The 11,778-nt window shown below is 26.7% G+C and overlaps 1 protein-coding gene across 6 annotated transcripts in view; it reads right to left on the bottom strand.

Moving 5' to 3' along the window:
- Positions 1 to 2,031: 2,031 nt before the first annotated feature.
- LOC109605812 (protein diaphanous) overlaps positions 2,032 to 11,778 on the bottom strand; it is a 29,207-nt gene continuing 19,460 nt past the window's right edge. For 5 of the 6 annotated variants that reach the window (XM_049968401.1, XM_049968400.1, XM_049968402.1 and 2 more), the window contains 8 exons: positions 9,241 to 9,545; positions 9,047 to 9,186; positions 8,804 to 8,990; positions 6,298 to 6,474; positions 5,670 to 6,242; positions 3,319 to 3,559; positions 3,095 to 3,164; positions 2,032 to 2,913 (listed from right to left, as the gene is read on the bottom strand). In XM_049968401.1, coding sequence (XP_049824358.1) covers positions 2,829 to 2,913; positions 3,095 to 3,164; positions 3,319 to 3,559; positions 5,670 to 6,242; positions 6,298 to 6,474; positions 8,804 to 8,990; positions 9,047 to 9,186; positions 9,241 to 9,545 — 1,778 coding nt within the window. In that variant the 3' untranslated portion in view covers positions 2,032 to 2,828. The remainder of the gene's footprint in view (positions 2,914 to 3,094; positions 3,165 to 3,318; positions 3,560 to 5,669; positions 6,243 to 6,297; positions 6,475 to 8,803; positions 8,991 to 9,046; positions 9,187 to 9,240; positions 9,546 to 11,778) is intronic. The other variant, XM_049968404.1, reaches the window with a different exon arrangement.

The raw sequence follows: 11,778 nt of genomic DNA, 5'->3' as shown, positions 1-11,778 counted from the left end.
TTGAGAATTTTACTAACCTCATTGTTGATAGGCAACCCAGTTTACACCTAAGTTATTTTACATTTAAAATTTTCTAATTTATTAATTATTAGTAGAATTAACAAATTATTTAATACCACCTTTTAATACATACTTGGCACCTGTTTAAAATGTTTTTATTATTATAAAACATTGAAGTCTTTAAATATACAGTGGGACAAGCGTGTGACCCGTTTGAATTTAAAGAGAGACATCATGCATGACAGAGACTGTAGAAGTATGTCCCATGGCGGGAGACTTACTGTCTCTATTGTTCAAGATGTCTCTTTCAGGATTTAGATAGGTCAAACTCTTTTCGTACTGTATAAATAAATAATCTATTATGAAAAGAACAGTTTTTAATAATGAATGTAAAATTATTCAAAAACTTCTACAAAAATTAATCATAAATACTAAGTATTTGATTTTTTTTACAGAAACAAACCTAAATAAAATAATTTCAATATGAACTTATGAAATTGTTTAAGTTTCTATTTGAATAATTAAATTTCAGAGATATATTTGTAGAAATAAAGCTCAATAGAAGTGTTTCAATATAAATTTAAGAAAGTATTTAAATATTCTATTTGAAAAAGCAAATTCTATAGAAGGTTTATAACAAATCAAAGCTAAATACAAGTATTTCAATTTAAATTAATATGAAAATATTTAAGTATTCTATTTGGATAATTAAATTCTAAAGAATATATAACAAAAACAAATTTAAATAGAAGTATTTCAATACAAATTCAACAAAATTTTTAAATATTATACTATGATAATTCAATTCTCACAATTTTTAACAAAATCAATAACAATAAATGTATTTCAATCTAATTTAATAAAAGCATTGTGTGTTCTGTACAATTTTTGTATAAAACCAAAGCTAAATAAAAACATTTAAATAAAAGTATTTGAATATAAATTCGTGAAAATATTTAAAAGTTTTACTTGGATAACTAAATCCTTTGTCAAAAATGACAAAAACCGTATTTCAATCTAATGTAAGGAAAGTATTTAAGTATAATACTTAGACAACTAAAGTTTTGATTTTTTTCATAGAAATAAAACTAAACAACGATATTTTAATATAAATTCATGAAAATATTTAAGTATTTTATTAGGATAACTAAATTTTGTAGAATTTTTAAATAAAACCAAAGCTAAATAAAAACATTTCAATTTAAATTAATGAAAATATTTTAGAATTATATTTGGACAAATAAAATTTTAAGAATAAATTCATGAAAATATTTAAAAGTTTTACTTGGGTAACTAAATACTCAGAATTTTTAACAAAAAGTAATGAAAAAAACGACATTTCAATCTAATTTAAGGAAAGTATTTAAGTATAATACTTGGACAAGTAAGGTTTTGAATTTTTTCATAGAAACAAACCTAAATATCAATATTTTAATATCTGTAGCTAAATAAAAACATTTAAATTTAAATTAATGAAAGTATTTAAGAATTATACTTGGACAACTAAAATTTTGATAATACAGAAACCAATGTAAATAAAAGTATTTCAATTAAATTCATGAAAAATTTTATATACTCTATTTGGATAACTAAGTTTTAGAGAATATATAACAAAAACAAAATTAAATAAAAATATTTCAATTGAAATTCATAAAAATATCTAAATGTACTGTTTAATTAAATTATACAAAAGTTTTTACAAAAATAATGATAAAATAAAACAAAGCTTTATAAAAGTAATTCAATACAAATTCATGAAAATACTTAAGTGTATTGGATTATTAAATTAAATAAAAATTTTTACAAAAATAATGACAGGTAAAAGTAAAACAAAGATTTATAAAAGTATTTCAGTATAAATTTTTGAAAATGTTCATTTAATATTTAATTTACTATGAATTAGTTATGAGCATTGTTAACATTAACTGTCAAATCAGGGTTTATATATTAACTATATTAAATCACTTGAAATTAATAATCAATATCAGAATCAATAAAATTATACAGAGAGGGTAAATAAAACATGACACATAACAATCAATAATTTATTAAAATATATCTTATATAGTACTCACAATTTCAATAAAAAAATATTTATGTATATAAATATGATCTGACTCATTCATAAATAAATTACAGGTTTAATAATTAAATGACAAGCTTCCAGTTTGTTTCATTTTAAACACCCGGCGTATTAAATCAATTACAAGCTAAAACGGGGCAAGTTTCAATCAAATTAGTTCTTATGCGCATGTTAAAGTATATCTGTGAAAACTTCGTTGCTGCTATAAAATAATAATATTAATTACGTAAGGTCAAAATAATGTACGTCAATACCCCGGAAATAAACCGTAAACATATTCCACCCAAAACTTAACTAATGTGTTCGGCTCTATTAATTAATTAAGCGTGTATCACAATTTGTATTAAGTAGGATTTGATTAACAAGTTATACAATATAACGGTAAAATGGAAAAACATACATACAACAATCAATACCGTTCGTTAAACTTAGAGATTCCAGTCCTGTAATAAATGCAAAAATATACAGAGTCGGTACTATTTACACGTAAATTAAAACAAACTAACGTTCTCTTGAGCTTTGAATTCGTTGTTAAGGGGGCCACTTATTTTTCTACGCCACTATTTCGCTGAAAAACAAAGAAATACGAGTTAGAAATGGTACATTAGATAACAATCAGACAACCAATACAACTACTCTAACAATCAATCGATTTTGTTAGTGGAAAATGTGACGAAAGCTGGTTAAATATAGACTTTCTTTAAACAACGCACAGACAACAACTCAACATATCTTAGTTTCGGCCTTAAAAGTAAACGGAGCCCAATAATTCGGGGTCCGTGTTGTACTCGGCGTATTTCAAGTCCCTTGGGGTGTTCAATGATGTTACCCTGGGTTTAAAAAATCGTTTACAAGCCAATGAATGGATAGAAACTATGTACTAAGTTGATTAGTATTGGCTATCATGGGTATTCCTCCTAATTGGGACAATTTTTCTCTGTGAGTTCCCAAAACAGCCAAATCAACCAACTTGTGACACCATGAACCAAAATAAAATAACACATATCTCACCTGGATAATTCTCTGCCGCTGATCAGACCAGTCCTCGACCTAGACCGTTGCAGTTGGGCCCTTCTCTCGGCTAAAAAACGCATAAACAACATTAAGTCCCCTAATAAAACAGGGCTATGGTGATTTAGTTACCCTCCGCCAGTTCCACTGCGCAAGCTTACAAGACAACTCGTTGCGTTAAAACAAGCCAATCACCTAGTGATGTTAAGCAAAACAGTTCTTACCTCCCGCCGGTCTCGGACCGCGTTTCCTCCTTTGCTCCCTGCCGAAGGCGCTGCCGGTGGACAGGGCCTCCAACAGGCTGTCCATCACGCCCTCCTTGGTCTCCGTCTGGTTCATGTCGATCAGCTTCACCTTGTTGGCTTCCCGCGCCTGCCGCTCCTTATCCTGCTTCTCCTTGGCCAGGCGTGCCTTCTCGCGTTTCTCCTCCTGTTCGCGTTCCCTTTCGTTGTCTTGTTGTGCCGTCTGTAATCACATAATATTTAAATTTGGGATAACTTTAATAAAAACTTCGATATACATCTGTATAAAACAAATTTTTCTAATAATAATTGGTGAATTAACAAAACTACGTTGAAATTAACTTAAGAGTTCAATTTGTACCAAAGAAGTGACAAAAGAAGCACAAGAAATATTTAAACTTGGGATAATTTTAATGAAAACTTTGATATAAATCTGTATAAAAGAATTTTTCTAATAATAATTGAATGAATTAATAAAGCTACGTTGAAATTAACGTAAGAAATCAATTTTGTAGCAAAGAAATAACAAAAGAACCACAGGAAAATATTTAAACTTGGGATAATTTTAATGAAAAATTTGATATACATCTGTATAGAAGAAATATTTCTAACAATAACTGGTGAATTAACAAAACTACATTAAAATGAACTTAAGAGATCAATTTATAGCAAATAAATGACAAAAGAAGCACAAGAAATATTTAAACTTGGGATAATTTTAATGAAAAATATTATATAAATCTGTATAAAAGAATTTTTACTAATAATAACCGGTGGATTAATAAAGCTACGTTGAAATTAACGTAAGAAATCAATCTTGTAGCAAAGAAATAATGAAAGAACCACAGGAAAATATTTAAACTTGGGATAATTTTAATGAAAAATTTGATACACATCTGTATAAAAGAAATTTTTCTAATAATAACTGATGAATTAACAAAACTACATTGAAATTAATTTAAGAGATCAATTTATAGCAAATAAATGACAAAAGAAGCACAAGAAATATTCAAACTTGGGATAATTTTAATGAAAAATATTATATAAATCTGTATAAAAGAATTTTTACTAACAATAACGGGTGGATTAATAAAACTACGTTGAAATTAACGTAAGAAATCAATCTTGTAGCAAAGAAATAATGAAAGAACCACAGGAAAATATTTAAACTTGGGATAATTTTAATGAAAAATTTAATACACATCTGTATAAAAGAAATTTTTCTAATAATAACTGGTGAATTAAAAAAACTACATTGAAATTAATTTAAGAGATCAATTTATAGCAAATAAATGACAAAAGAAGCACAAGAAATATTCAAACTTGGGATAATTTTAATGAAAAATATTATATAAATCTGTATAAAAGAATTTTTACTAATAATAACGGGAGGATTAATAAAGCTGCGTTGAAATTAACGTAAGAAATCAATCTCGTAGCAAAGAAATAATGAAAGAACCACAGGAAAATATTTAAACTTGGGATAATTTTAATGAAAAATTTGATACACATCTGTATAAAAGAAATTTTTCTAATAATAACTGGTGAATTAAAAAAACTACATTGAAATTAATTTAAGAGATCAATTTATAGCAAATAAATGACAAAAGAAGCACAAGAAATATTTAAACTTGGGATAATTTTAATGAAAAATATTATATAAATATGTATAAAAGAATTTTTACTAATAATAACGGGAGGATTAATAAAGCTGCGTTGAAATTAACGTAAGAAATCAATCTCGTAGCAAAGAAATAATGAAAGAACCACAGGAAAATATTTAAACTTGGGATAATTTTAATGAAAAATTTGATACACATCTGTATAAAAGAAATTTTTCTAATAATAACTGGTGAATTAAAAAAACTACATTGAAATTAATTTAAGAGATCAATTTATAGCAAATAAATGACAAAAGAAGCACAAGAAATATTTAAACTTGGGATAATTTTAATGAAAAATATTATATAAATCTGTATAAAAGAATTTTTACTAATAATAACGGGTGGATTAACAAAGCTACGTTGAAATTAACGTAAGAAATCAATCTCGTAGCAAAAAAATAATAAAAGAATCACAGAAAAATATTTAAACTTGGGATAATTTTAATGAAAACTTTGATACAAATCTGTATGAAAGAATTTTTTTAATAACTGATGAATTAATAAAGCTACGTTGTAAATAATAAAAGAAATAAATGTTGTAGCAAAGAATTAACCAAAAAACACAAAAGAAATATTTAAATTGGGAAAGATTTTAACGTAAACCTTCATATTAAATCTTATATTAGGAAATTACTTAGCAATAACATGTAAAACAAATAAAATACTTACAATGAAACTGTCCTTGAATGTCTTCAAGTCGGTGAAGAACTCCTCCAGGGTGTACTTCTGCTTATCGAACGCATAGTACTCGGCAATTTCGGCGTACAACGACTCCATGTTCTTGAACATGGTCATAAGTATATCACACTCCTGCCTCGCCGACTTGGCGAACTCCTCCATCACCTCCACGAACCTATCGTTGTCGCTTTGCGGCAACCTGTTGTTAGCAATATCCTGCTGCAGGTTCTTGATGCTGGTGTCCATCTGCTTGAGCGTCTTCTGCACCGTGTCGACGGACACCTTGCTCGCCTTATCGATGTGCGGCAGCTCGTTGTAGAAGTCCTTCAGGTCCGGGTATTTGGTGTTGGCGCTTTCGGCTATGTAATGGAGGAGGGTGTGCTTGTTATGTATATCCTTCGTGCTCGTCAGCTTCGTCAGAAAGCTCATTTCGAACGCGTACGCCGTGCCGTTTCTACTACCAGAGTTCATGTAGTTGCCCATCAGCAATATCAGCTCCAACATTTTGGCGAACTTCTTGCTCTTCATCACCTCCTTACAAGCCTCTGTGGCCGCCACTATGTCCTAAAGATAACTTGAGTTAACACGGGTACTAGGTCAAAGGAGTGGTGATACTTACCGGTCGAATGTCGCTGACAAGTTCTGGGTAGTGGTGCTTGAAGCTGAGGGACTTCAGCCTCGGCAACAGTCGCTTCACCTCGGACATCTTGACGCAGAACTGTTCCGCCTCTGGGAGGTCATCGTAGGTGTCTTTGAGCGATTGCAGTTTTTGTAACTGATCGGCTGGAGGCAAATACTAAAACAAAGATAACTGATAAATAATAATCCTCAATTGTCCAATTTTGGTAATTTTTACTAATAAAATTGGAAACAATACAGATTTGCGAGATTCAAATTTTGACAATTTTTTGTAACAAAACTACAAATAGAAAAAACATGAGAATCTTGGTACTTGATTTAGAATATTTTAGAGTATTTATCCTGATAATTTCACATAAAAATTTTTATAACTGAATTATTTATATTGAAAAAACAAGATTGAAAATTTTTTATTTTAACAATGTTTTAAGAAAAACTGATAAAAAGATAAAAACTTGCAGCTTCCTTCAAGTGATTTCTAAAATTTCATTAACTTATTTCAAAAATTGAATATTTTACAACAAAAAAAACTGACTTTTCTCATAAATGTTGCCTGCAACATTAACCTATCAAATTTAGACAATTTTTTGTATCAAAACTATAAATAAAAAAAACATGCGAATCCTGATAGTTGATTTAGTATATTTTAGAGTATATATCCTGATAAATTCACATAAATATTTTGATAACTGTATTTTTTATATAGGAAAAATTAGAAAAACTGAAAAAATATAAAAACTTGCAGTTTCCAACAATCAATTCATAATTCTTTCTTCTAAAATTTTATTAACTTACTCCACAAATTGAATATTTTACAACAAAAAAGCTGACTTGAGTCATAAATGTTGTCTGCAACATTAACCTATCAAATTTTAACAATTTTTTGTATCAAAACTATAAATAAATAAAATATGCAAATCTTGGTAGTTGATTTAGCATATTTTAGAGTATCTATCCTGATAATTTTACATAAAAATTTTGATAACCGAATTTTTTACATCGGAAAAACAAGAATTGAAAATTTTTTACTTTAACAACGTTTAAAAAAAAAACTGTAAAAAGTTAAAAACTTGCAGTTTCCGCCAATTCATTCATAATTCTTCTTCTTCATTCTTCTAAAATTTCATTAACTTATTCCAAAAATTGAATATTTTACAACAAAAAAGCTGACTTAAGTCATGAATGTTGTCTGCAACATTAACCTATCAAATTTTAACAATTTTTTGTATCAAAACTATAAATTTAGAAAACATGCGAATCTTGGTAGTTGATTTAGCATATTTTAGATAATCTATCCTGATAATTTTACATAAAAATTTTGATAACTGAATTTTTTATATCGGAAAAATAAGAATTGAAAATTTTTTGTTTTAACTACATTTTAAGAAAAACTGAAAAAAGATAAAAACTTGCAGTTTCCGCCAATTCATTCATAATTCTTCTTTCTTCATTCTTCTAAAATTTCATTAACTTATTCCAAAAATTGAATATTTTACAACAAAAAAGCTGACTTGAATCATAAATGTTGTCTGCAACATTAACCTATCAAATTTTAACAATTTTTTGTATCAAAACTATAAATTTAGAAAACATGCGAATCTTGGTAGTTGATTTAGCATATTTTAGAATATCTATAATGATAATTTTACATAAAAATTTTGATAACTGAATTTTTTATATAGGAAAAATAAGAATTGAAAATTTTTTGTTTTAACTACGTTTTAAGAAAAACTGAAAAAAGATAAAAACTTGCAGTTTCCGCCAATTCATTCATAATTCTTCTTTCTCATTCTTCTAAAATTTCAATAACTTATTCCAAAAACTGAATATTTTACAACAAAAATGCTGACTTGAGTCATAAATGTTGTCTGCAACATTAACCTCTCAAATTTTAACAATTTTTTCTATCAAAACTATAAATAAAGAAAACATGCGAATCTTGGTAGTTGATTTAGCATATTTTAGAACATCTATCCCGATAATTTTACATAAAAATTTTGATAACTGAATTTTTTATATAGAAAAAATAAGATTTGAAAATTTTTTATTTTAACAACGTTTTAAGAAAAACTGGAAAAAGATAAAATCTTGCAGTTTTCACCAATAGATTCATAATTATTCTTTCTCGATGCTTCTAAACTTTCATTAATTTATCCCAAAAATTGAATATTTTATAACAAAAAAACTGACTTGACTCACAAATATTTGCAACATTAATCTATCAAATTTTGACAATTTTTTTTAACAAAACTACAAATAAAAAATAATACGAATCTTGGCACTTGATTTAGTATATTTTAGGGTATTTGTCCTGATAATTTAATTAATAATTCTTTCTTCATTTTTCTAAAATATGATAAACTTATTTAAAAAACTGAATATTTTACAACAAAAATATTGACTTCATAAACTTTTTTGAAAACTGAATTGTAAAAGATAGAAGTAAAATTGCTAAAATAATTTTGTTTAAATATAAGATAAATTACTTGTATGAGCTGTTCTGTGACGTTTCCATCCAAAGTTTCGCCATCGCATCTCAACAAAGCAGATTTAATCTCTTCATAAGATTTATGCTTCAGAGTGCCATTCAAAAGGATAAGAATGTTCTGGGCTGTCTTGCCATCCAATATCCTCAGTTCTTTGACCTTCTTCAAAGTTCCAGTGTTGCTAGACCTAATAAATAATTAGTTAATAAACTGACAAAACGTAATATATTACTAAGGACGTACTTATCAGGAACATCCGACGTAACTTTGACAGGCTTGGAGGAGAACTTCTGCGCCAAACCATCCAGTATTTCCGGATCCGCCAGCTCCTCTTCCTTTACCTTCACCCAGAACGACTTTTCCGTCAATTTCGACGGCAAAATCTACGAAACAACCACCGGTTAGGACAAAAACGACAACAATACGCAACAACAAACCGTCTTCCAATTCGCCCTCTTCAGTCCCTTGCTCTCCCACTTCTTCTTCGGCTTCAGGCCGTGTGGCAGCACTTCCACCGGCGCCATCGACATACCGAATGGTGGCGGCGGGCCCATACCTGGCGGAGGCGGTGGTCCCATACCGGGCGGCGGTGGCGGCGGAGGTCCTCCCATTCCCGGCGGCGGGGGCGGCGGCGGCGGCCCCATGCCCGGCATCGGCGGCGGCGGCGGCCCCATTCCCGGTGGGGGAGGCGGCGGCGGCGGGCCCATGCCTGGTGGCGGGGGAGGCGGAGGAGGTCCCATTCCTATATCATCAAATTAATTATTAGTAATTCATGGAGACACATATTGATTTATTAAAATAATACTTTTCAAAGTATTTTACTCTGGTTTTTATAAATTATAAAAAAATATTAGAAACAATTTTTAGACAAAAATTAGAAAATTAAATTAATGAATAAACTATTGGAAACAATTTTTTTTAAAAGTTATGGTGATATTTCTGTATTTTCAATTATAAATTGTTAACAAAATTTTAAACAAATATTAAAAAAAATAAATTAATGAATAGTGAAAACTACATTTTCTAAAAAATTAGTAATGTACTTCTAATGTTATGTAATGTTAATATAATACTTTATTATCCTGTAATTAACATTTTTTTACTAAATGAATCTTGAAATGAAATAAAATAATTATATATACTGTAATTAATTAATACTAATTATGAAATTTTAGTCTGAAGTAGAAAAAATTATAAAGAAGAGAAAATTAGAAATCAATAATCTTAAGAATAAGTTCTTGTTCTAATATCCTGAAAAATTTTCAACAAAAACAAATTCTTGTCATAATATCCTGAAATCATTAATTTTTTCTATTATACTTTTATTAATTAAGACTAATTAATGAAATTTTAGCCTGAAAAAGAAAATATAATGAAGAATAAAAAATTAAAAACCTAATTGTCCAATAATTTTCAGCTTTCTTAAGAAAATTTTACACAAAAACAACTTTTTGTTTTAATATACTGAAATCAACAATTTTTTCTATTAAATTTTAATTAATTAATTAAAAATCAAATTGTTTAATAATTTTTTGGTTTCTTATGAAAATTTCAACAAAAACAAGTTCTTGTTTTAATATCCTGAAATTATCATTTTTTCTATTATACTTTAATTAATTATTACTAATTAATAAAAATTAGTTGAAATAGAAAAAATTATAAAGAGGAGGAAATTAAAAGTCAAATTGTTCAATAATTTTCAGGTTTCTTAAGAAAATTTCAAAAAAAAATCTTGTTTTAATATCCTGAAATCATCAATTTTAATTAATTAATATTAATTAATGATATTTTAGATCGAAGTAGAAAAAGTAATCAAGAATAGAAAATTAAAAATCAAATGGTTTAATTATTTTCAGATTTCTTAATAAAAATTAATGAAGAATAGAAAATTAAAAATCAAATTGTTCAATAATTTTCAGGTTTCTTAAGAAAATATCAAAAAATAAAATTCTTGTTTTAATATCCTGAAAACATCAATTTTAATTAATTAATATTAATTAATGATATTTTAGATCGAAGTAGAAAAAGTAATCAAGAATAGAAAATTAAAAATCAAATTGTTTAATTATTTTCAGGTTTCTTAATAAAATCTAATGAAGAATAGAAAATTGTTGTTGTTTTAATATCCTGAAATCATCAATTTTAATTAATTAATATTAATTAATGATATTTTAGATCGAAGTAGAAAAAGTAATCAAGAATAGAAAATTAAAAATCAAATGGTTTAATTATTTTCAGATTTCTTAATAAAAATTAATGAAGAATAGAAAATTAAAAATCAAATTGTTCAATAATTTTCAGGTTTCTTAAGAAAATTTCAAAAAAAAAAAAAATTCTTGTTTTAATATCCTGAAAACATCAATTTTAATTAATTAATATTAATTAATGATATTTTAGACAGAAGTAGAAAAAGTAATCAAGAATAGAAAATTAAAAATCAAATTGTTTAATTATTTTCAGGTTTCTTAATAAATACTAATGAAGAATAGAAAATTAAAAATCAAATTGTTCAATAATTTTCAGGTTTCTTAAGAAAGTTTCAAAAAAAAAAATTCTTGTTTTAATATCCTGAAATCATCAATTTTAATTAATTAATATTAATAAATTATATTTTAGACCGAAGTAGAAAAAGTAATCAGGAATAGATAATTAAAAATCAAATTGTTTAAATATTTTCAGATATCTTAATAAAAACTAATGAAGAATAGAAAATTAAAAATCAAATTGTTCAACAATTTTCAGGTTTCTTAAGAAAATTTAAAAAAAAAAAATTTGTTTTAATATCCTGATATCATCAATTTTAATTAATTAATATTAATTAATGATATTTTAGACCGAAGTAGAAATAGTAATTCAAGAATAGAAAATTAAAAATCAAATTTTAATTAATTAATATTAAAAAATTATATTTTAGACCGAAATAGAAAAAGTAACCAGGAATAGAAAATTATAAATCAAATTGTTTAATTATTTTC

This window comes from Aethina tumida, chromosome 6, assembly GCF_024364675.1.
Source record: "Aethina tumida isolate Nest 87 chromosome 6, icAetTumi1.1, whole genome shotgun sequence".
Taxonomy (NCBI): Eukaryota; Metazoa; Arthropoda; class Insecta; order Coleoptera; family Nitidulidae; genus Aethina; species Aethina tumida.
The sequence above is the reverse complement of the archived record's forward strand: the minus strand, read 5'-3'. Positions and strand labels throughout refer to the sequence as shown.